The 21,070-nt window shown below is 42.1% G+C and overlaps 1 protein-coding gene and 1 long non-coding RNA gene across 5 annotated transcripts in view; one reads left to right on the top strand and one right to left on the bottom strand.

Annotated features, from left to right (window-relative positions):
* LOC309326283 overlaps positions 1 to 9,219 on the top strand; it is a 59,052-nt gene extending 49,833 nt beyond the window's left edge. Inside the window, exons 2-3 of the long non-coding RNA XR_014150261.1 lie at positions 1,013 to 2,174; positions 8,594 to 9,219. This is a non-coding gene — a long non-coding RNA (uncharacterized lncRNA). The remainder of the gene's footprint in view (positions 1 to 1,012; positions 2,175 to 8,593) is intronic.
* BLVRA (biliverdin reductase A) overlaps positions 1 to 21,070 on the bottom strand; it is a 28,655-nt gene that overhangs the window by 7,017 nt on the left and 568 nt on the right. Inside the window, exons 1-6 of one of the 4 annotated variants that reach the window (XM_081834855.1) lie at positions 20,840 to 20,958; positions 11,618 to 11,741; positions 11,252 to 11,380; positions 9,952 to 10,078; positions 9,228 to 9,347; positions 2,858 to 2,955 (exon numbers count right to left, since the gene is read on the bottom strand). In XM_081834855.1, the coding sequence (XP_081690981.1) occupies positions 2,858 to 2,955; positions 9,228 to 9,347; positions 9,952 to 10,070 (337 nt within the window). In that variant the 5' untranslated portion in view covers positions 10,071 to 10,078; positions 11,252 to 11,380; positions 11,618 to 11,741; positions 20,840 to 20,958. Of the gene's footprint in view, positions 1 to 2,857; positions 2,956 to 9,227; positions 9,348 to 9,951; positions 10,079 to 11,251; positions 11,381 to 11,463; positions 11,742 to 20,839; positions 20,973 to 21,070 lie in introns of those variants that run through there. The other 3 variants (XM_081834854.1, XM_081834856.1, XM_081834857.1) reach the window with 3 other exon arrangements.

The following is a 21,070-nucleotide window of genomic DNA, read 5'->3' as shown; positions in this document are numbered from 1 at the left end:
AAAAATCCTGAGGATCCATGTGGATCCATGCTTTGTAACCACGTTTTTGTGCCATTGCGGCCCCATGAAAGAGTGTGTGTGTGTGTTTTTTGGTGCAGGCTGTAGCCATGGACATGCTATGTGATCTGATGGTGAATTTGGGGTGACCCAGTGCAAAAATCCTGAGGATCCATGTGGATCCGTGCTTTGTAACCACGTTTTAAGTGGGGAGGGAAGGAAAAGCACTCAAGGGACAAGGAGCACGCGTGGGGGGTGTGGAGAAGGATGCTGCTAATAATGCAGGAGAGACTCCTCTCCGGCTTTGCTCCTTTAAAACACGCAGGCACTGCTTCTCTCCCTCCTCCCCGGCAAGGAAACCACGATAGTAACCACTCTGAGACAAATCAAGAAAAATTGCGACCAACACTCTCCCCCAACAAGCGCAGTGAGGTCAAAACACACACACACACACACAGAGAGAGAGAGAGAGAGAACTGGCCCTAAAGTCGCAGGGGCGCAGGGAGAGCGCAGGGGCACTGGGAGAGCGAAGGGGAAGCAGGAGGAGGAGAACGATAGCTCAAGCACACACACACAGAGCTCCTACAGTGGCTAATCCAAAATCGGACAGCAAAAAACTGCAGGCAGGGACAGAGAGCAGGTGTTGTTTTAAAGCAGCCAACTCCCGCTCTGCTTCTCTCCCTCATCCCCGGCTCCGCTAGCTGACAGGAGCCGCTTACACCTGCTTTGCTGTTTCAAAGCGAGCCACGGACTGCTCACGACTGCAGCAGATTCCCCCGCCATCTGTAGGCATTCGCTCCATAACACACACAGACATTTTCCCTTACTTTCTAGGAGAAAAAAACTGTGTGTTATGGAGCAAAATTTACGGTATGTTGTGTTCTCATGTTTTATTTTTATGTTGTAAACCACCCTTTGATCTTCAGATGAAGGGTGGTATACAAATTTAATAAATAATAAAAATAAGTAACAAAAGAGAATGAACTAAGGAATTTCCCCCTGCTTTTTTTTCTAGGAAAGGTGAAATCAGTGGCAACCCAAGACATTTTGCAGCCTTACATGAAGTACAAGGTGGCTGCTACACCCCCTCCTCCAAATTCCACATGCAGTACCTTACTGCAATGGGATAGCATCCTCTGTTGCAGAAGGCTAGCTTTTTTGAGGGGGGGTGGTCAGGACAGGCCATATGATGCACAAAACTCGTCAGCATCTATATTGTGTTTTTAATATTTGATTGGGAGCCACCCAGAGTGGCTGGGGAAACCCAGCCAGATGGGCGGGGTATAAATAATAAATTATCTTAATTATCTTATGTGAAGCCAGTAGGTGTGGTCATCAGGGGATTTGGGCTGGGTGTTCCCCGGTATGTGGATGATACTCAGCTCTACTTCTCATTTAAATTGGAACCAGTGAAGGCAGTGAACATCTTGAAGGCCGTTGGAAGGATGGATGGCAACTAACAGATTTAGGTTGAATCCCGACAAGACAGAAATACTGTTTCTGGGGAACAGGAGGTGGTGGGCAGGTGTGAGGTACTTTCTTGTCCTGAATGCAGTAACTGTGCCTCTGAAGGACCAGGTGTGCACAGCCTGGGAGCCATTTTGGACTCAGAGCTGTCTATGGAGGCACAGGTCCAGGGCAGCTGTCTAGCAGCTCCATCTGGTACATCAGCTGAGACCCTACCTGCCGGCACAGTGTCTCACCAGAGATGTACATGTGCTGGTTATCTCATGCTTGGACTACTGCTTGATCTACCTTTGAAGGTGACTCAGACAGTACAACTAATCCAGAATGCAGCTGCCAGACTGGTGACTGGGAGTGGCCGCTGGGACCATATACCACCGTTCTGAAAGACCTAGATTGGTTCCCAGTACGTTTCTGAGCACAATTCGAATTGTTGATGCTGACCTTTAAAGCCCTAAATGGCCTCATCCCTATATACCTGAAGGAGCGTCTCCACCTCCATCGTTCAGCCCAGAAACTGAGATCCAGCACAGAGGCCCTTCTGGCGGTTCCCTCATTGTGAGAAGTGAAGCTACAGGGAACCAGGCAGAGGGCCTTCTTGGTAGTGGCACCCACCTTGTGGAATGACCTCACATCAGATGTCAAGGAGATAAAGAACTACACATCTTTAAGAAGACATCTGAAGGCAGTCCTGCATAGGGAAGCCTTTTGATGTGTAATGTTTTGTTATGTTTTTATATATGTTGAAAGCCTCCCAGAATGACTGGGGAAACCCAGTCAGATGCGCGGGATACTACTATTACTGTTGTTATTAGTAGTACAGTAGTAGTGGTAGTGGTAGTAGTAGTATATTCTCCTACAGAAGGGAACACTGAAGAAACATTGAGAGAGGTGCTGCCATTGCCTCTCAACATCTGTTGCCTGAGGCAGTTGCCTCATTTTGCCTAATGGTAGGGTTGGACCCCAGGTGACACATACTTTATACCTTTTTTAGAAATTGAAGCACTAAAGTGGTTGTCTCTGTCCAAGAGCACAAACTTCTTGCAGAACAACACAGTGTTCCATAGTTTTCCATTTTGTACCGCACCTGTTCCTCATCTGAGATGTCCCCCCCCATTCTGTTAATTTGGAGGGAACAGGGCAGAGTTCCTTTGTCTCTAATAATTTAGAAGAAAGGAGAACTTTGACATATATAATTTCTCCCATTGTGATGCTGCAGTAGTAAAAGAAGAAGAAGCAGTACTTGTCAAATTCTTCTTTCTGCATAAGGATCCATACAGGACAGGATACCTTTGCAACTGTGCTGCCCTGCAACACACACTTTAAATTACAAAGGGGCAGAGCCATGGTGCCACACACTGTTTTAAACAAGCAACGCCTTGGTTTTGCATAATACCTTTCTGTTCTGCCAACTCCCACAGCTCATGTGCTTCCTTTGCAGACAGCGCCAAAGGGTACTCAACAAGGACATGTTTCCCAGCCTCCAGGAACATCCTTACAAAGGAGAAAATGATATGTGTTACACTTACGCATCTTGCACTTTCAGAAGCTCAGAGCACCTTTCCTAGGTGTTTTCCAAATTAATCCCTGCAGCAGGGTCGATAAAAATAAATGATTTAAAAAATAATTTTAAAAAAATCAAAATTTTAAAATAAAATGCTTTTGGATGAAAAATCTTTCTAACGATAGTTTTCTATTTAAGTTACATCATAGTTCAAAGGCTATTCATCAGGAAATAAGGATTTGTTGTAAGTTTTTCATGTGTGCTAAAACTCAGTCTGTGGTGTTTTTTTTTTAAAAATGTTTAACTACATCAGTTAACAAACATGGATACATATGCTATAATGTTATTGTTTTAGTTAAATAAATTGTTTAAATTGTTATTAAGGAAATGATTATTTTTCTCCTTCCAATAAAGTACAGCAGAAAAGTTGTCCAAATATAAACAGTTAACTTATTAAACCTCACAATAATTTCATAATTATCTGTCTTTTTTAAAAATTCTTTTTATTAATTTTCACATTAAATCACCAAAAAGAAAAACAAATCAACGGTTACGACAGTTGCAAAAAACCCTAACACACAGAAAAAGAACTAAATAAATATCAAAACATAACGTATAAATAATATCGATTTCCATTACACTTCTTTGTCTTCTCATTTATATCTTTGTATCTTTAAATATTTTAATCGTTCTTCTACACATCTATTGACTTCCATCCCTCCCGGTATCAGGCTTCTTAATATGAGTAGTTTATTTCTCCTGCAGTTGATGATTATAATGATTTGCACATCGTAAGATCTATATCAGTCCTGCTATAGTTTTTAGGTTCTTGTAATTCCCTTCAATATAAATCATAAATTTATTCCAGTCATTAATAAACTTTGTATTCTTTTGGTTTCTAATTTTTTGTGTCATTTTTGCAAGTTCTACAAATTCGAATAACTTTGTTTGCCAATCACTAATTGGTGGGGTACTTTGGCTTTTCCAATTTTGGGCAATTAATAATCTAGCGGCAGCTGTAGCATACTGGAATAATGTCTTATCTTCTTTTTTAATTTCGTCCCCAATTATTCCCAGAAGAAAGGCCTCTGGTCTTTTGGGAAATGTATATTTAAATATTTTTTTTAACTCATTGTAAATATATTCCCAGTATTTCTTCATTTCGTCGCATGTCCACCACATGTGCAAAAAATTACCTTCTTTAGTTTTACACTTCCAGCAAAACTTATTTCCTGTCTTGTACATTTTCCCTAGCTTTGCTGGGGTAATGTACCACCTGTACATCATCTTTTCTAAATTTTCCCTCAGTGTTACACATGCCGTGAATTTCATTCCGCTAGTCCATAAATTCAGCCACTTATCATACTCTATATTATATCCCAGATCCATTGCCCATCTTGTCATGACCTCCTTTATTTCCTCATCTTTGGTGTCCCATTCTAATAGTATATCATACATTTTAGATAATAATTTGGATTTACCCTCTAATATTTCTATCTGAAATTTGGATTTCTTCTCATTCATCCCTACTTTTTTATGTTCCGTCCATATTGCGTTTATTTGGTGGAATTGTAACCAGCTTGTTAATTTCTCTTTCAGCTCCTCATATGTTCTCATCCTCCATCCACTTTCTGATCTTATTAGTAGGTCTTCATAAGTAAACCTTTTTCCTTCCATATTGGTTTTTTTAATCACTGAAATATCAATTGGTGATAGCCACCAGGGTGTTTTCCATTCAAGGAGTTTTTTATTCTTCTCCCACACTTCATATAGGGGCCCCCTAATAATATGACTAGAAAACCCTTTATGTACTTTTTCTTTATTTTGCCATAAGTAGGCATGCCAGCCAAACCTATTGTCGAACCCCTCGAGGTCTAATAAGTCAGTATTTTCCAAATTAATTCAATCTTTGATCCAGCAAAGGCAGGCTGCCTCAAAATATAATTTTAGGTTGGGTACCGAGAATCCCCCTCTTTCTTTCCGGTCTGTAAGAAGTTTGAATCTAATTCTTGGCCTTTTTCCTTGCCATATGAATTTCGAAAGAGTTTTTTGCCAATCTGTAAACATTTTAGAGCCTCTGATCACGGGGATGTTTTGAAACAAAAACAGCATTCTTGGAAGTAAGTTCATTTTTATTGCCGCCATCCTTCCCATCCACGAGCGTTTCACTCTGCTCCAGGTGTCCAGGTCTTTCTTAATCTGCTTCCATGTCGTAAGGTAGTTATCTTGAATCAAGTTTATATTTTTAGTAGTTAACCAAATTCCCAGATACTTTATTTTTTTTGCCACTTTAATTCCATACTGTAATTCTAGTTTTTCATTTTCATCCTTTTGCAAATTCTTTGTTAAGATTTTGGTCTTTAATTTATTCAATTTAAATCCGGATACCTTGCCAAATTCTTCTAACATCTCCAAGGCTTTACCAACACTTTCTTGTGGATTTTCCAGGGATACCATCAAGTCGTCGGCATACGCTTTTAACTTATACTCTTTTGTTCCTATTTTGATCCCTCGGATCTCTGATGTTACGCTTATTTTATTTGTAATTACCTCTAGTGCCATAATAAATAAAAGCGGGGATAGAGGGCATCCCTGTCTTGTTCCTTTTTCAATTTTAAATGAATTTGTTAAGTTATTATTTATAATCAGTTTTGCAGATTGTTTCGAGTATATTGCTTTTAATCCATTCATGAACTCGCCCTCTAGCCCCACTTTTTCCATACTCTTCAATAGGAACTGCCAAGAAACGTTATCAAATGCCTTTTCAGCATCGATAAAAATCAGCGCCGCGGGTATCTCGTTCTTACATTCCAAATACTCAATAATGTTTATAGCGTGCCTTACGTTATCTCTAAGTTGCCTGTTTGGAAGAAATCCTGCCTGATCTTTATGTATTAAATTTACTAGACATTTAAGTCTGCTTGCCAACACCTCCGCGAAGATTTTATAGTCATTATTTAATAGTGATATCCGTCTATAGTTCTTAATATTCAGTTTGTCCATATCTGGTTTAGGGATCATTGTTATATAAGCCTCTTTCCAAGACTCTGGAATCTTTCCTCCTTTTAATATCTTATTCATGGTGTCACATAGCACTAGTGTTAATTGGTGTTCTAATACTATATAGTATTTGGCTGATAATCCGTCCGGTCCTGGGGCTTTCCCTGGTTTCATCTTCTTTATTGCCTCCTGGATCTCTTCTATTTTTATGGGGTTATTTAGTTGGTATCTTTCTTCATCTGTTATGGTCTTCCCACTATAGTCTTCTAAATATTTTTCTATTTGGGCTATTCCTTTCTTTTCTTTTTTATACAGCTTCTCATAGAATTTGAGGAAATTCTTTTTTATTTCTTTTGGGTCTTCAATCAAATGCTCTTCTACTTTTATCTTATTTATTACACTTTGTTCTTGCCTTCTTCTCAATTGCCATGCTAATAATTTACCCGTTTTGTTAGCTGATTTGAAATATTTTTGTTTCATTACTTTGATTTTCCATTCTATTTCTTGACTTGTTAACATTGAGTATTGAGATTGTAACATTTTTGTTGTTTGCCTGTTTTGTTCATCATTCGGGTTTGTTATTAATTTTTTCTCACACTCTCTTATCTGATTGAGAATTCCCTCCTTCTTTTGTTCTCTTACTTTCCTCCTGTAGCTATTTTGCTGTATAAAAAACCCTCTTAAAACCGCTTTACTAGCGTCCCAGACTATGTCCAAACTTGTCCCAGTATTGAAATTCAGGCTAAAATATTCTTTTAAGGTGGTTTTGGCTTTTTCCACAACCTCCTCGTTTTCTAATAGGTATTCATTTATTCTCCATCTGAAACCACCCTGTGATTTACCTTTTATTTCCAATACAACCGAGTTATGGTCCGAGAGAGTTCTCGGTTGAATTTCGCAATTTGTAGTTCTTAATGTAAGCTCTCTAGAGACCCAGATTTGATCAATTCTACTCCAGCTCTTATGCGGTTCTGAGAAAAAGGTGAATTGCTTCTCTATTGCATGTTTGTATCTCCAAATGTCTACTAAACCTGAACCGAACGTAACAAGAGGTATGACTGTAATTTAAAACAACTGTGGTTGAGATGTTTCATTCCGAATCTGCTAGACAAAGCCAGACAGGGGATGATGACAGGTGGGTGGCCTGCCTGCCCCCAACGTAAATCATGACTATGCCCAAGTGCAGGGTCCTGATCGGTTCATGTGGAGGTATTGCAGTCTTGAGCCATTTCAGGTTTTATAGGTCAAAACCAGAACTTTGAATTGAGTCTGGAAACTGACCAGCAGCCAGAGCAGTAGGGCCAGGATCGGTGATATATGCTTAAACCATCTTGCCCTACTGACCAACCTGGCCACTGAATTCTGCACCAGCTCAAGTTTCTCAACCGTCTTCAGAGAAAGCCGCACAAATAATACACAGCATATTTCTCCCAGTCTAGCAAAGGTGATCCTTGTGTGGAAAAAGATTTCCGCATATGGATCTTGACTGACCTTCACATAACCTTCAAGGGGTAGCAATCTATTTCATTCAGCACCCCAGGGTGCAAATGCAGGAAAATGAACATTTCACACTGCTTTATAGCATCACATCATTAGTCTACCAAGCCTTTATTTGGAATAGCAATGGCTCTTCAAGTCTTCCCTAGCCCTCCTATCTGTGAGGACAGGTTATTGAACCTGACACATTATGTGTGTGAAGTCTGCACTCTAGCACTGTGCACAACCAGATAAAGTCCACCACAAACACAAAAGCCAAAATTATATAAATAGCAGGGTGGGTAAAAAATAATGATTTTTAAAAATAATAATCCAAAAAATGCTTTTGGAGGGGAAATCTTTTTAAAGATAGTTTTCTTTTTAAGTTACATTATAGTCCAAAGACTATTCATCAGGAAATAAGAATTTGATTTAAGTTTTTCGTGTGTGCTAAAACTAGGTCTAAGTTATTTTTTTAAAAAAAAACATTTAACCACATCAGTTAACAAACATGGATGCATATGCTATAATGTTATTGTTTTAGTTAAATAAGTTGTTTAAATTGTTATTAAAATGATTATTTTTCTCCTTTCAATAAAGTTTCCTGCTTGGCAGGGGGTTGGACTCGATGGCCCTTGTGGTCTCTTCCAACTCTATGATTCTAAGTACAGCAGAAAAGTTGTCCAAATATAAACAGTTAACTTATTAAACCTCACAATAATTTCATAATTATCTGTCTATGTATTTCTAATAGTATAACCAAATCAGTCATTTTGAATATAACTGTAAAAACTACTCTGAAAAATTATTATTCCAAAAATGAAACCTTCATCTGGTTGTAAATATTAAGATTATACTAGCAAGAATGAGTCTTTCTGTAAAAAGAAAGATTTAAATCAAGTCTTACTGAATAGTGATTTAAATCAAATCCACCCTGCCCAGCAGCCGTGCAAACTACAATTCGCATTGTTCTTTTGGTGCAGCAATTACAGTTGCAGCCAAAGTCAAACTAGTTTCCAGTTTGACGCAAGCTTTCATGGATATCAGAAGCATTTCTAGACGCTAAGTACAATTTTCTCCATACCTTTTTACATTCTAGCATCCATACAAGCACTTCGCATAAACTGCGCATTTATACTGTTGCCTTTCTAGATGAAACACACACATTAAGTGGTGACCAGGAAAGAGCCAAGGCTCAGGGGGAGCCAGAGAGCAGTGCTAGAACAGCTGCTTTGCATGCAGAAGTTCCCAAGTTCAATCCCTGACGTCTCCAGGAAGAGCTGGGAAGAGAATCCTAGTACTGTAGAGTTGGAAGGGTTCCCAAGGGTCATCTAGTCCACCCCCCTGCAATGCAGGAATCTCAGCTAAAGCATCCCTGGCAGTTGGCCATCCAACCTCTACTTAAAAACCTCCAGTGAGGGAGGGAATCCGTTCCACTGTCAAATGGCTTTTACCGCCATATAGTTCTTCTTGATGTTTTCTGTCTGAAATTCTGAAGAGCCACTGCCGGTCAGTGTGGACAAAGCTGAGCTTGATAGACCAATGGTCTAACCTGGTGTAAGGCTGTTTCCTATGTTCCTATCCCACCCACGTTTTTGGAAGATAAGAAAACGTACTGTTTAAACTCGCGTGAACCATCGTCAACTGATGAGAAGGATAATGCCTAAATAGCAACTGTAAAGTGAGAGTTTTGCTGAAAGTCATTCTGGTCAACATACTCTCTGGAATAACGGGGAACCGACATTCTAAAGTCGTTTTTTATACTAGGGAATTGGGAAGGCAATACCTGACAGTCTCACTGTGGTTCTGGTTATCTGTACAGACGATGGCAGCGGCGACCTCCTTGCTGTCCACAGCTTCTTGTAGACTTATCTGCTTGACTTTCTGAACATCACCTAGAGGTCTCCTAGTTTTAGCAGAAACAAAAACGAATGAGAACATACCTACCATGAACAGCACTTATGTGGCACAAAAGTGCAGAAGGAAGCAACAAAATTGCTTTTGAAGCTTTTTACTCAATTAAAATGTCACAACAATAATAAAAAAGCATAATAAAAACAGATGATAGATCCAGTTCCATGGGGGATATTTTAAAATGCCAGAAACTTAAAAAGATGATAGAATTAGGATGTTTTCATCTGGTGCCTGAAAGAAAAGAGTGTTGGAGCCAGATAAGTAAATGGGCACCACAACCAAAAAGGCATTCTCTCCAGTTATCACTCATTTTACCTCTGACAAAAAGGGAATACTGAAAAGAGCCTCAGTGGGGGACAACTTGAGATGTACAGCACTCTAAATCTTGGGATCCTGGCTCATTAGAATATTAAGTTCCTACTCAGCATTTGAAGAAGTAGATTATTACCTATGAGACATCATGCCCATTTTTCGAAAAAATTAAAAAGGCTTATCAAAAGTTAGCTTCAAGGTGCCATCAAGCATAATTGTTTTTACAAGGTATAAGTTAGTCTCATTAGACTTTTTTTCTTAAGCCACATAATGAAGCCTCTCACCTAGACACAAAGCCCAACAGTCTGAGATGCTCAGCAGGACTGGAAGGCAAAGGATTCAGCAGGTCCCTGATCCGCACAGATCCTGCAATCCCAATCCCAACGACCACAGTCCCAAACATGGTAAATCCTTCGTGAAAGAGGGAGGGGTGGGGGAAGAAAAAGAAAGGTTACTAGAAGCTTGTTTCTCTCCCCATTATCCTTTACACTATCACAGAATTGCTGCTAGCATTTCCTATACAGATGGTCTAATTGTTTAAAGAGCTGCATTCTTTCAACCCTAGCAAAGTTAATTGCACAGGATACTTCAATACTGAAAGTGCACAGAGGGACAACAAATCTATGGCTACAAGAGCTGGACATTAGATTGTGATGTTTAATTTATGCATTTAAAAAAACAGCATTGTGATGCCAGCATGTTTTGTGTTTAATGGCAAATTGCCGAGGCTCTTGTGTAAGTGATGCATTAATAAATAATAATAATAATAATAATAATAAACTTTAAACATCAGATACATAACTGTTCGCCAGAGAAGGGGAAGCTGCAGAGATTGCTGCTTTGCCTCTCCCTGCCAGGACGATCCTTCTGCTCCAACTGACAGCTGCCCTGGGATGCCAGCGTCAAGGGACAAAAGACATGCCACTGGCCAGAGGCTTGCCTTCTAGTAAGGGTGTTTAGCACTGTTTCCTCAGTTAAATGTTTTGATTATAGCAGGATTGTGCCCAATATGTTCTCTTAGATTAAAGGCTGGCCCAAGACATTTTGACACCTAAGGCAAACCACAAAATAGTGCCCCCCCACCAGGTAAGAAGGAGTGAGAGAAGATCTGCATCAGGAACAAGGGGGGCGGGAATCGAATCAAACTTACTCAATGACTGAGCTGGGAATCAAAGATTGTCGTGGGGGAAGGAAGAGCTCCACTCTGGATCATGCTGGGCAGATGTAGACCCATGGGGCTCCCCCCACCATTTCTTCCCTAGGGGTGGGAAGAGACCAGCAGCACTGTCTATGTGCTAAGAGGCCTCTGTGGGGGAGGCCTGGGGTGGGGGCTGAGAAGGTGGCAGATCCAGCCTCCAAGGACTGCTCTGCAGCTGCAGTTACTACTGCAGTGGTGGGCAATGCATTCCTTGGAGGGCAGATATGCTTCCCCTGTGGATCCTGCCACCAGAGACAGTTGCCTCACCTTGCCTCATGGATGGGCCAGCCCTGCTCTCACAGACTCTCAATCCTGTTCAATTAGCAAGGCCTACAAAGTACATTTCCCCTTATAATTTAGGAAGCCTTCCCTTTCCAACAACTTACTTGTAACGTCAACCAATAGGACAACTTCTTTTCAGTTTAATTTGCCAGTTGCCTCCTCAAGCAGACATGTATCAATGGCTCTCTGTGCTCTTCACTTCCTCAGTTTGTCTTCTTGTTGCCTGGATCGTTCTGCCAAGACAGAAGAGTGCTTTGGGTACAACATCAGGTGCAAATGTGCAATGAAAACAGCTGTGAGATGGGCAGCTGCTCACACAATATGAAGAGTTTCAATTCCTGTAATCATTGCCTGCACTTGCCCTCTGTAACATTCCAGCTGTTCAGCCAACCCAGCAGCAAATGGCAGGAGGAGAGAGGGCAGCCAGGAGGGCAAGCAGTCAGAAGCCAGGGATGGAACTGGGTACATACCTGGGGAGGGGGAGTAAAGTCCTTCACCTGCGTCTGCGCAAAAAGAACACGAGAGGATGCAGGTAGCAGCATTTAGGACGATGCCTCAGCTTTACAAAGAATTCACTACTTCTTTCTGCCTTTTCTGTATAACAGAGATAAGGCATATGCACTTTTGACTGCTCAAGATAAGCATGAGGGTGAGACCAACCACAAGTTATCTATCAAAAACAGGAACGGGGTCAAAGCGGAGTAGTGAAGGAGCATTCCTGGATCAAACTGAAACTAGATATGTTGCCCTCTTCCGGGGGTGTGTGTGCCCAATTTCCTCTCCCCTTTTTAAAAGATAGCTTTTTCACACCAACAAAAAACCCTATCCCATTTTTTCTTTTAAACTCTTGAATTCTGGTCCTCTGGTAAATTGCTATTTGTTTTTATTCCAACCAATAACACAACATTTTGGAGAGAGTCTAGGCTACTATTGCACGAATCAGATTGGGCACTTCAACAGTGCACAGAAGACAGTGCCTTTGGGGGCAGGAAGTGTTCTTGGGGTGGTGGCCAGCATCATTTTTTGCACTGAGCACCCCAAGGTCAGACGAAGCAAGAAGAGTTCTCCCCTATTCCAGGTTCAAGTGGAAGACTGAGGATGTCTTGCCAGAACAACCCTTTCCCTTTCCAAAATAAAAATTAGATGAGCGGTCCTTGCCTGGATTCCTGGAGGCTATGATATCAAATGTTCTACATCTTAATCCAAAATGCCACCAGAGGGAACCCTTGCAATCTCAAATAGCTATTTAGGCAAAAGCTTCTCATTCCTTGGCTTATATAAAACACAAGAAAGGACATTATAACACTGTTACTGTCTTTCCCTGTAATGAAAAACAAAACAAAACAAAGAAACCACATTTTTAAATATCTAGGCCCCAGGCTGATGAGGGAACAAACATTCATATTTCTCAATGCCACTTAGCTGTGTTTATATTACACAGGTCATTTTGGAGACAGGATACTGGGTGGAGCAGTTACTTTCATCCTGAGGTCCTGGTGGTGGTGAGATGCTGTGAAAATTCATCAATGCATCAGGGAAGAAATGCTGTTGGAAACAACCCCTAATTAAGCCCCACTGAAACCAATGGAACTTGCTTTTTATGTATATGAAGGATCAGGGTCTCACACAACATGAAGACCGCTGTCGGTTGTCCTTTCCCTTCTCTCCCCCACTCCAATACCTCCAACCACAGGTCTATTCATCCAGGTAAACTTCCTGAAAACTATCTCTGAGTTGGAAATGGACGCAAAGTCTAGCCCTCCCTCCTATGCAGGCCAGCCCAAGAAGCTGTTTTGACAAAATGGCTCCCCTCCCACCCATTCCAAAGTGTAGAAGCCAACAGGAGCAGCAGTTGAATCCAGCACTGGTCAGCATCCTCTACAACACCATTGTAACATTAAATTAAAAAGGCATGCGCAAAGTTAAATATCTGGATAGCTGAGCTGGGATAATAACTCTGAGAACTTAAAGAAGAGAAGTCACTTGATACAGGGACAGGCCACTGGCCTATTCCTTTCTCTTTTTTAATGGTGACACAGACCATTCATAACATAAGAATATTCTACACAACTGTGAGCAGGGCAGTGGGGTGGGGGAAGCGAAGACAAGCTACAACAATAAGTATAACATTGTTCATGGCTTCTGCTCAGGCTGCACAGAAAAAGCATTTTGGTTCCTGAAATTCAATCTGATTGTGCAGATAAAATATAACTGATAGAATTCTACAGGAAGTGGTCTTGGCCATCAACCGCTGTGTTTTCCTCCCCATTCCATCCTGTTCACCTATGGGTGGGGAACCTGTAGCCCTCAAGGTGTTGCTGAACTAAAACTTCCATAATCCCTGACTACTGGTCTCTTCAGTTGCAGATGACAGGAGCTGGAAGCCATCAACATCTGGATGGCCACAGATTCCTTGTCCCTAACCCATGTTCATAGGCTGGGTGACCAGATGCAATGGAGGTCAGGGCCTCTTTCTTAGGTGCAAAGAGAAGGAAATGTTGGCAGGTGCAACCTTGCCATGTATTTGGGAGAAGATAGGAGCTGGGGAACTTGGGGTCAAAGTTAGACCTCAGGCTCACTGGGTGACCTTGGACCAAGCCCACTGTCTCAGCCTAACCTACTTCACAGGATTACACTGTGGAGTGTGTACAGCCATGGATGATGTCATAAGTACCTTGGAGGAAGACCAGCGCAAAAGATAAAGTAAACTTAAAATGAATAAAAATAGCAGTAGCCAACACTTTCTCCTTTACATAATTCTTCAAAGTATGGACACCCTTAGCACCCTTTCCCAACACACAATACTCTGCAAAAGCTTAACCAGAGGGCTGAATAACTAAGCCCATCAGACCATTTGGCAAACAGGATATTACTGCAGTAACCTATCTGGGGTTGTATTATTTCAGAACAAGAGTGGGGGGTAGGGATGCATGATTCCTGTGTAAAAAAAACAAGCAGAAAACTTATCTGCAAGTAGATAAGCCAGATAATATTTCCAGGAGCAAAGTTGGCATATGTAACCAGGGCTTTTACAAGAACTCATCCCCTTGAGAGGTTCAGCTTTGAAAACATCTATTTAACTGTTCGCTTTTAGTAAGTGAAAACTACTTCAAAGATTTCCAAATACTGGTCGCTTGCTTGTTAAAATGTTTAGACCCTTAGTGCCTTTCGGAAGAATTTGTGGGCTAGCACCTTCTGCAGATGTATTTACAAGGCTTAAGTAACACTACACAACTTAATTTAAATTGTTGGCTTTAGCATCAGCAATACAATCTTTTCAAAACGTATTAGAAACTGAGAGTAGAATAATATTTTTTAATCCACATCAAAGTCTCCTTAAAGCGTGCAATCTGGAAGTACCCCAATATAGTTATTAATTTATGGTTTAGGAATATGATTTCAACTAACCCTGATTTGAACCTAATCAAGTTAAACTGGCTTTACTTTTCAACATGGAACTAAGGGTGGTGACCTTAACTTGGATAACCTGGCTGAACTTTTGCATTAAGATCCCAAGTACTGCCTAGTGTATTTCCATATGCGTGCTGGTTTTGTTACTATTCAAAAGCCTTATGATCACTACAAATTTATATATTTTATAGACTGCTACTCTGTTAACTATTTCATATCCCCCAACTTTAATTCACGAATATTTGTTTCAAATACAAGTTCAGGCTTGAACTAAATTAATGCTGAAGAAAATAGCTTCTGGGGTTCCTCCAACTTCACTTTCTGCTACAGCAGAAAACCGTAGCCTTTTTAAAAAATGCAATGAACATTTATCGTACATATCTGCTGAGATGCACACATTTGTGTTGTTTTTAATAATTAGTTCTCTCCACAGAATAGTTTTGGAAAAGCCCAGCTTCTCTCAAACTAGGGAATGACGGTGTAGAATAGTCTATAGTTTTATGGTTGTTCTCTGGATCTGGTAGCCATTCATTCTACCAAAAGACAATTCTTTTGCGAGAGTGATCTATGGGAGCGTTATGGGAGTTTCCACCACAGAGTTGCCAACAAAGATAACACAGGTCTAAATTGGAGATCGGTTGCAGTCTGCTGCAGCAAGCTGAATGTTCAAGAACTAACTTCAGTCTTTTTCCAGTCTGAAAACTTGAAGCTGCAACTGAGTAGGAAGACGAAGGAAGATTTTCCACCACCCCTGGGGCAGGGGAAATGTGGGGGGTGGGACGATTATACCAAAAACACACTAAACTATCCCCAAGCTCAGAATAACTTCTCCTTCCTTTAATTATGACCAATCACCTCTAAATAAATTATCTTACATTAATTCATTTCTTCAAATAAAAATCCTACCTAGATCATCCCTTAATTATTACCAACCCAGATCCTGCCTGCCCCAAATCCATTTTTCAGTTAACCCTAAGTCCCCTCATTTCCATCTGTTCCTAGTTCCATATAAAGTAAAATTACACACTGTTGAACTTCCTTAAGTCTACTGTTTTTAACAGGAAGGGGCAAAGAGCTCCCTAGGACACATGCTCCCGTGGGATTAAGGTGGTTACATGGAACCCTTCTCCCTGGCATGCTTGCTTTCTATTTTCACCACCTGCCCCCTAAAGTGCCAGGGTTTAGCAAAGCTTTACCACCTCATTCAGCTGAATGCCTAAACTGACCCCCAGGATGCTGAATTCTGTACCAATCCGAATTTTTCATTGCTTGTCCGTTTTTGTCCATCATGGTTACTAGGTAATTCTATGAAAATGTTAATCTACAGACCTATTTCCATAGTTAATCTGTTCTAAATTGTTTTAAATTTAACTCCCCACAGTTTCATTCGCTAGCAACTTTTAAATGGCATTTTACATGTGAGGGGGGAAACCAGAAGCATGACATGCAAGATGACACAAAACGTTTCTATTTTTCTTCTTCTAAAGCTCAGTTGAAGGACCCCTCCCTCCCCCCCCCCCCAATAGGGAATAGGCTACTTACCCTTTATGGTACTGAGAGTTTTGCTTTCTCATTTAGTGATCTGACAAACAAATTATAATCCTAGGAACAAATCAGATGTACTTAATTTTGGTAGTTTAGGTGTCTTACATTGGTCACAAAAAACCTTTCCCCCTCAACTATGAACCATGTGACCACAATGTGACTATGACCTCATAGGTGACAAGTCCGGTGCATCTTTGGAACATGATCTTCAATGCAACAAAAGGTGAGTTCTTGTCTGCTATACCTTGTGAGTCATTTAAAAAGATTCCAGGATGGGCTGTACTTGAAGCCGATATGATTGAAAGCCTTCACGTTGCCAACTCCAATTGTTCAGATAACAACTGTGAAATAGTTACAATACACTGAATGTTTAAATTCCTTTCTGCAGTATTAGAATGATTTGCCTTCAAGGGACAGATCACTGTAATGCAAGAGTTTCTTTATAAACATCCATGAAGGCTAGATGCTTGGGATTAAAGATCAAGAGTGAGTTTGTTTGGCAGGCCACACACTAGTGTTGAGCTTTTTTTAGGGAGTGTGCCGCATCGACTACCTTAAAAAGCACTGAAAAAAAACGTGCTGCTCCAGAACTGTGTTCAGGAGTGTTCCGGCTGGAAAAAGCCCTTGCACACACAAAATACAATTTATATGCAATGCCACTATGAGCCACAGATCCTAGCAGAGACACTTAGTATAAAAGGAACCCTGGGCATGCTTTTATATGAACGGATACAACTTGTCTTGAATCAATCTGACTGTCCTTCTAGAGAAGTACTGTCCATACTTAGAGGCTCTCAGGCAGAGTTCTGCTCCACTCCTGCAAAGCATAACTCAGCTATGGACCCTCAAATGACATTTTCTTTAAGTTACCGGTATATATTCCCAGCCCCAGCTTCTGCCATCTGAGGGACTTCAGAATTCAACCCCACAACCAAAAATGCCAGGCTTAAGCCACAAACTTGTACACTGGAACACCGGTAAAATTTGACTGTCCTGCAATTCGTGTCAGAGCTGGAAAACATAGCAACCATTGCCATGAACTGAAGAATGTGTTCATGGGAGCAGTTTGGAAAGGATGGCCAAAAACTATTTGGTGTTAGGTTGCAGCATGAGTCATTTTGACCCCTGCTGCAACTGCAGTCTGACGGAGTGTTGGTTCTCACATTACTTTTACTAATAGAAATACCAAGACCAGTGTCAGAAAACAGGTGTGCAAACATAATGCCAGGAGGGCCATAAGAGTGCCTTGTTTCCTTGCTGACAAACACACTGGGATTCCTGACACATGTAGGGAAAGGGAAATAAATAGATGAATCTGCTTTATATCAAGTCATGCCTTCTATAGAGCCCAATATTAGCTGGGCTGACTGAAGTCCAAAGATCTTTTCCAGCCCTTCTCCTTATATCCTTATAAACAAAAACATGGCAATCCAAGCAGTGTTTGAAATTAGCCAGGCACCAGGAGCATTTTGCACCTAGCTAGCAACCACTTGCGTCCAAGTGAACTTGCCTGGGCGCCAGGATAGCACCTGACGGCCCCACCATCTGGAGCTTCATGCCTGGGGATCACTGGATCAGGACGCTTTTCACACACTCATACAACATCCTGTAAAATTCTATCAGATATATTTTATCTGCATAATCAAAATGAATTTCAGGAACAAAAAATGTTTTTTTTCTGTGCAGCCTGAGCAGGAGCAGTCACCATTAAGAAAAAGAGGTTGGAATAGGCCAATATATACTGTGTGTAGATTATCCCTAGATCAAGTGACTTAACCTAGCTCAAAGTTGTCATCTGAACTAGCCAAATGTTTAACTGATTCTCAATCACAGTCTGTCAATCATTTGCAAAATAAGACTTAAGAGCCGTCTTGTCCCCAAATGGCAACTAGACATTCTGTTTTGGCAGCTGCAACTGTGGTGTAAGGAGCCATTTGGCACCTCGCTTATATATCTGTCTATGTACACAGGGTAGGAAAGCTTGCGTATTGCAGAAACCCCTGGTGGGGGATCAGTGCATCTTTTTACACCCTTCACGTTGACATGAACATACAACAATTCCCACAGGACCCTGTAAATGGGAGCTGGATCACCCAGAGTAAAGAATAGAGGGCAGGTTTTGATCACAACATCACAATTTCAACCAAGTGCAGCTGTTTTATTTTCCCTCAAACAAACAAATGACAATCATTCTCTCATGACTGAGAGAAGGCAAAGATCTCGCAACTCAAGCCTCTGAGAATCAAGTCAGACCCATGCTGGAGTCTGTTTCTGGATCATATTACAGTCTTGCAGACTGATTTTTATACAAAGGTAAGTGAGACCTGCAGCAAAGTGTTCCAGTATGGAAGTCGGTTCACCTTTTATGCAGTGGGAAGCACTGTGGCCAGACAGCCGGGTCTCAACAGTTCCCCAGCCAAACGGGTGGAGGGACGCTGCCTCTCCCCCACATCACTCCGGCCGCGACACCATTGCTGGGGGACAGCCCCAGACATTCAGCTAGCAGGGTAGGTGTAGCCACGGGCAATTTAATCGTGGCATGGCTGGCCGGCCCCCTTTATCACCCCTTCGTCAAATCACCCAGCCTACCCACCCTCTTTTCATGCTTTGCTCATATGACCTTGCTATGGGCAATTGTCGGGGCCGCCATGTTGTTGAGGCTGGGTAGGAATTTTCTCCACTTGGCAAATTGGCACCGGCCATTTGGTTTTTGACTACCTAGTAGCAATTGTCACCACTTTGGTGAGTTTAGGCAGTGGGTAAACCTTTGTTTGGTTGGAGGCTAGGTTGCTGCCTTCGCCTGCCCCTCCTCAGTAAGGGTATCCTGTTAAAGGGATCCAGGGTGTGAATCCTATCCGAAGTCTGGACATGGGCTAGGGCCATGTCACAGCCCCTATGGGGACCCCCTATCTAATGTAAGTCATAGGGAACCCCTTATTGGTGGTTTACCCTTCAGTGGACTCCCTGCAGATGGGCAGGAGTCAAGAAAGAGCCTGGCTTCACCCCAATGCCTCACATCTGTAAGCAATAAAGTTGTGGCCTATTTGAACCTGTTGTTCTCCTGGGAACTTTGTGCCTTGGGTGCTTTGGCATGCAGTGCTGCTTCTCATGATCCTAGTCACTCTATGCCATTCCTACACCTGGTTCCAAACCTCTGCTTGTTCAGTTCTTAGTGGGGCTCTTTAGGTTTCTGTCTGCCCCTAACAATTTACTGTTCTCTTGCAAACCCACAGGTTCCTCCAAGCCAGCTTACACCTCCCTTTCGTGTGTGATGTGTGTGTGCTGGTTTAGCTATAGAAGCGATGGCATTCACAGCTTGGAAGCAGAGGGCAGGATATAGCTCACCTTTATTAATTCCTGTATGTGTTCACTGGAAGGCTTTTCAGCATGAAAATCTGTTGTATTAAAAACACCTGCATCTACTTCAAACTGTGCTCCACACTTTTAGAAGTGCTTTAACAGCAGCTAACCTTTCATACCTGCAGAATACTTCTCATCGGACCTCAGAATTTTGAATTAAACTCCGCAATTGGAGTTAAAGTCACCCCTATTTTACACTTGGTTGAAATGACCTACAGCAGACATCCCCAACTTGCGGCCTTCCAGATGTTTTGGCCTACAACTCCCATGATCCCTAGCTAACAGGACCAGTGGTCAGGGATGATGGGAATTGTGGTCCAAAACATCTGAAGGGCCGATGGTTGGGGATGCCTGACCTATAGGATATGCTTCAGCATCTGTAACTGAATTTTTGAGAGCTCAGCTCCTCTTAAAGCCAAGTTGTAGATAGCCTGTCAAAGTTACAAAGTTTACTCACCTTAATATCTAAAGTGACACACTTTGCGCCATTTTTGTGTCCTTTATTTACCTTACGTCTTTCTCCCCCCCCCCCTATTTACTCAAGGTGCACCCTTCAAATTTGCAGGGAATTTACTTGGTGCTTCTTTTAAACACTGCACATTGCTTCCCCTCTCCCCCCTCCCACTTTAAGGGCTTGTTGCCCTTTTAAAATTTGGCTCACAGGGTCCATAAACATAAAGCATTTGTCCTTTTCTAAATTGTTCAGAGGGCATATTTCAACAGCTGTAATAAAACACAGCATACTCAAAAAGCCCTCTCACATTCCACACCATGACAGCAGCAGTAAGCACTTTGAGGGAAGTATGGATGGGACATAAGAAGAGAAGAAGAGCCTTCTGGATCAGGCCAATGGCTCCTCTAGTCCAACATCTTGTTCTCCGAGTGGCCAAGCGGATCCCTGCAGGAGACCAGCGAACGGAACATGAGCGCAAGCACATCTCTCCCCTCCTGTGGTTTCCAGCAACTGCTTTTTGGAAGCCTTGCTGCCTCTGACTGCTGAGGCAGAGCAGAGCCATCTCGCCAGTAACTGCCGATAGCCCTCCTCTCTCCATGGATTTGTCTCATCCTTTTTTAAAGCCCTCCAAGTTGGAGGGAGTTCTGCAGTTTGCCTTTGTCCTGTTTGGGGAAGCACTGTCTTTTATCTTTCCTGAACTTTCCAGCATTCAGAATAAGCAAAGTTACCACCAGCAGCTGAAAAATCTAAAACGACAGGGGTATGGTACTTGCTGGCAGGGATGACCACCCACCTAGCAGCATCCCAGCGGGTGGGGCATCACAGAGTCCCATCAACAAGGGACCCAAAGCAACATTATCTCCTCCTTCCCCACTTTTTAAAATTCATTCCACATGAGAAAGAAGGGGTGGTTTGAGCTTACCCTTCTCTCCTCTGTCTTTCTGCAGATGCTGCTTACACAACTCAACTGCCAGCTCCACTGTGTGGGCTGCACTCACAAAACCTGCTTGGCCTCCGGGCGCCGCTTGCCCAACTCCGGGGAAGGGCCCTCCTGCCGCCGCGGCCGCGAGGCGCCGCCTCCCTGGCTGGAAATGCGGGGCCGGCGGAGGCCAGAGGCGGGCATAGCCAGAAAAAGGCAGGGCGGAAGGCGGCG

This window comes from Podarcis erhardii (genome assembly GCF_964252035.2).
Source record: "Podarcis erhardii genome assembly, chromosome: 12".
Lineage (NCBI taxonomy): Eukaryota > Metazoa > Chordata > Lepidosauria > Squamata > Lacertidae > Podarcis > Podarcis erhardii.
The sequence above is the reverse complement of the archived record's forward strand: the minus strand, read 5'-3'. Positions and strand labels throughout refer to the sequence as shown.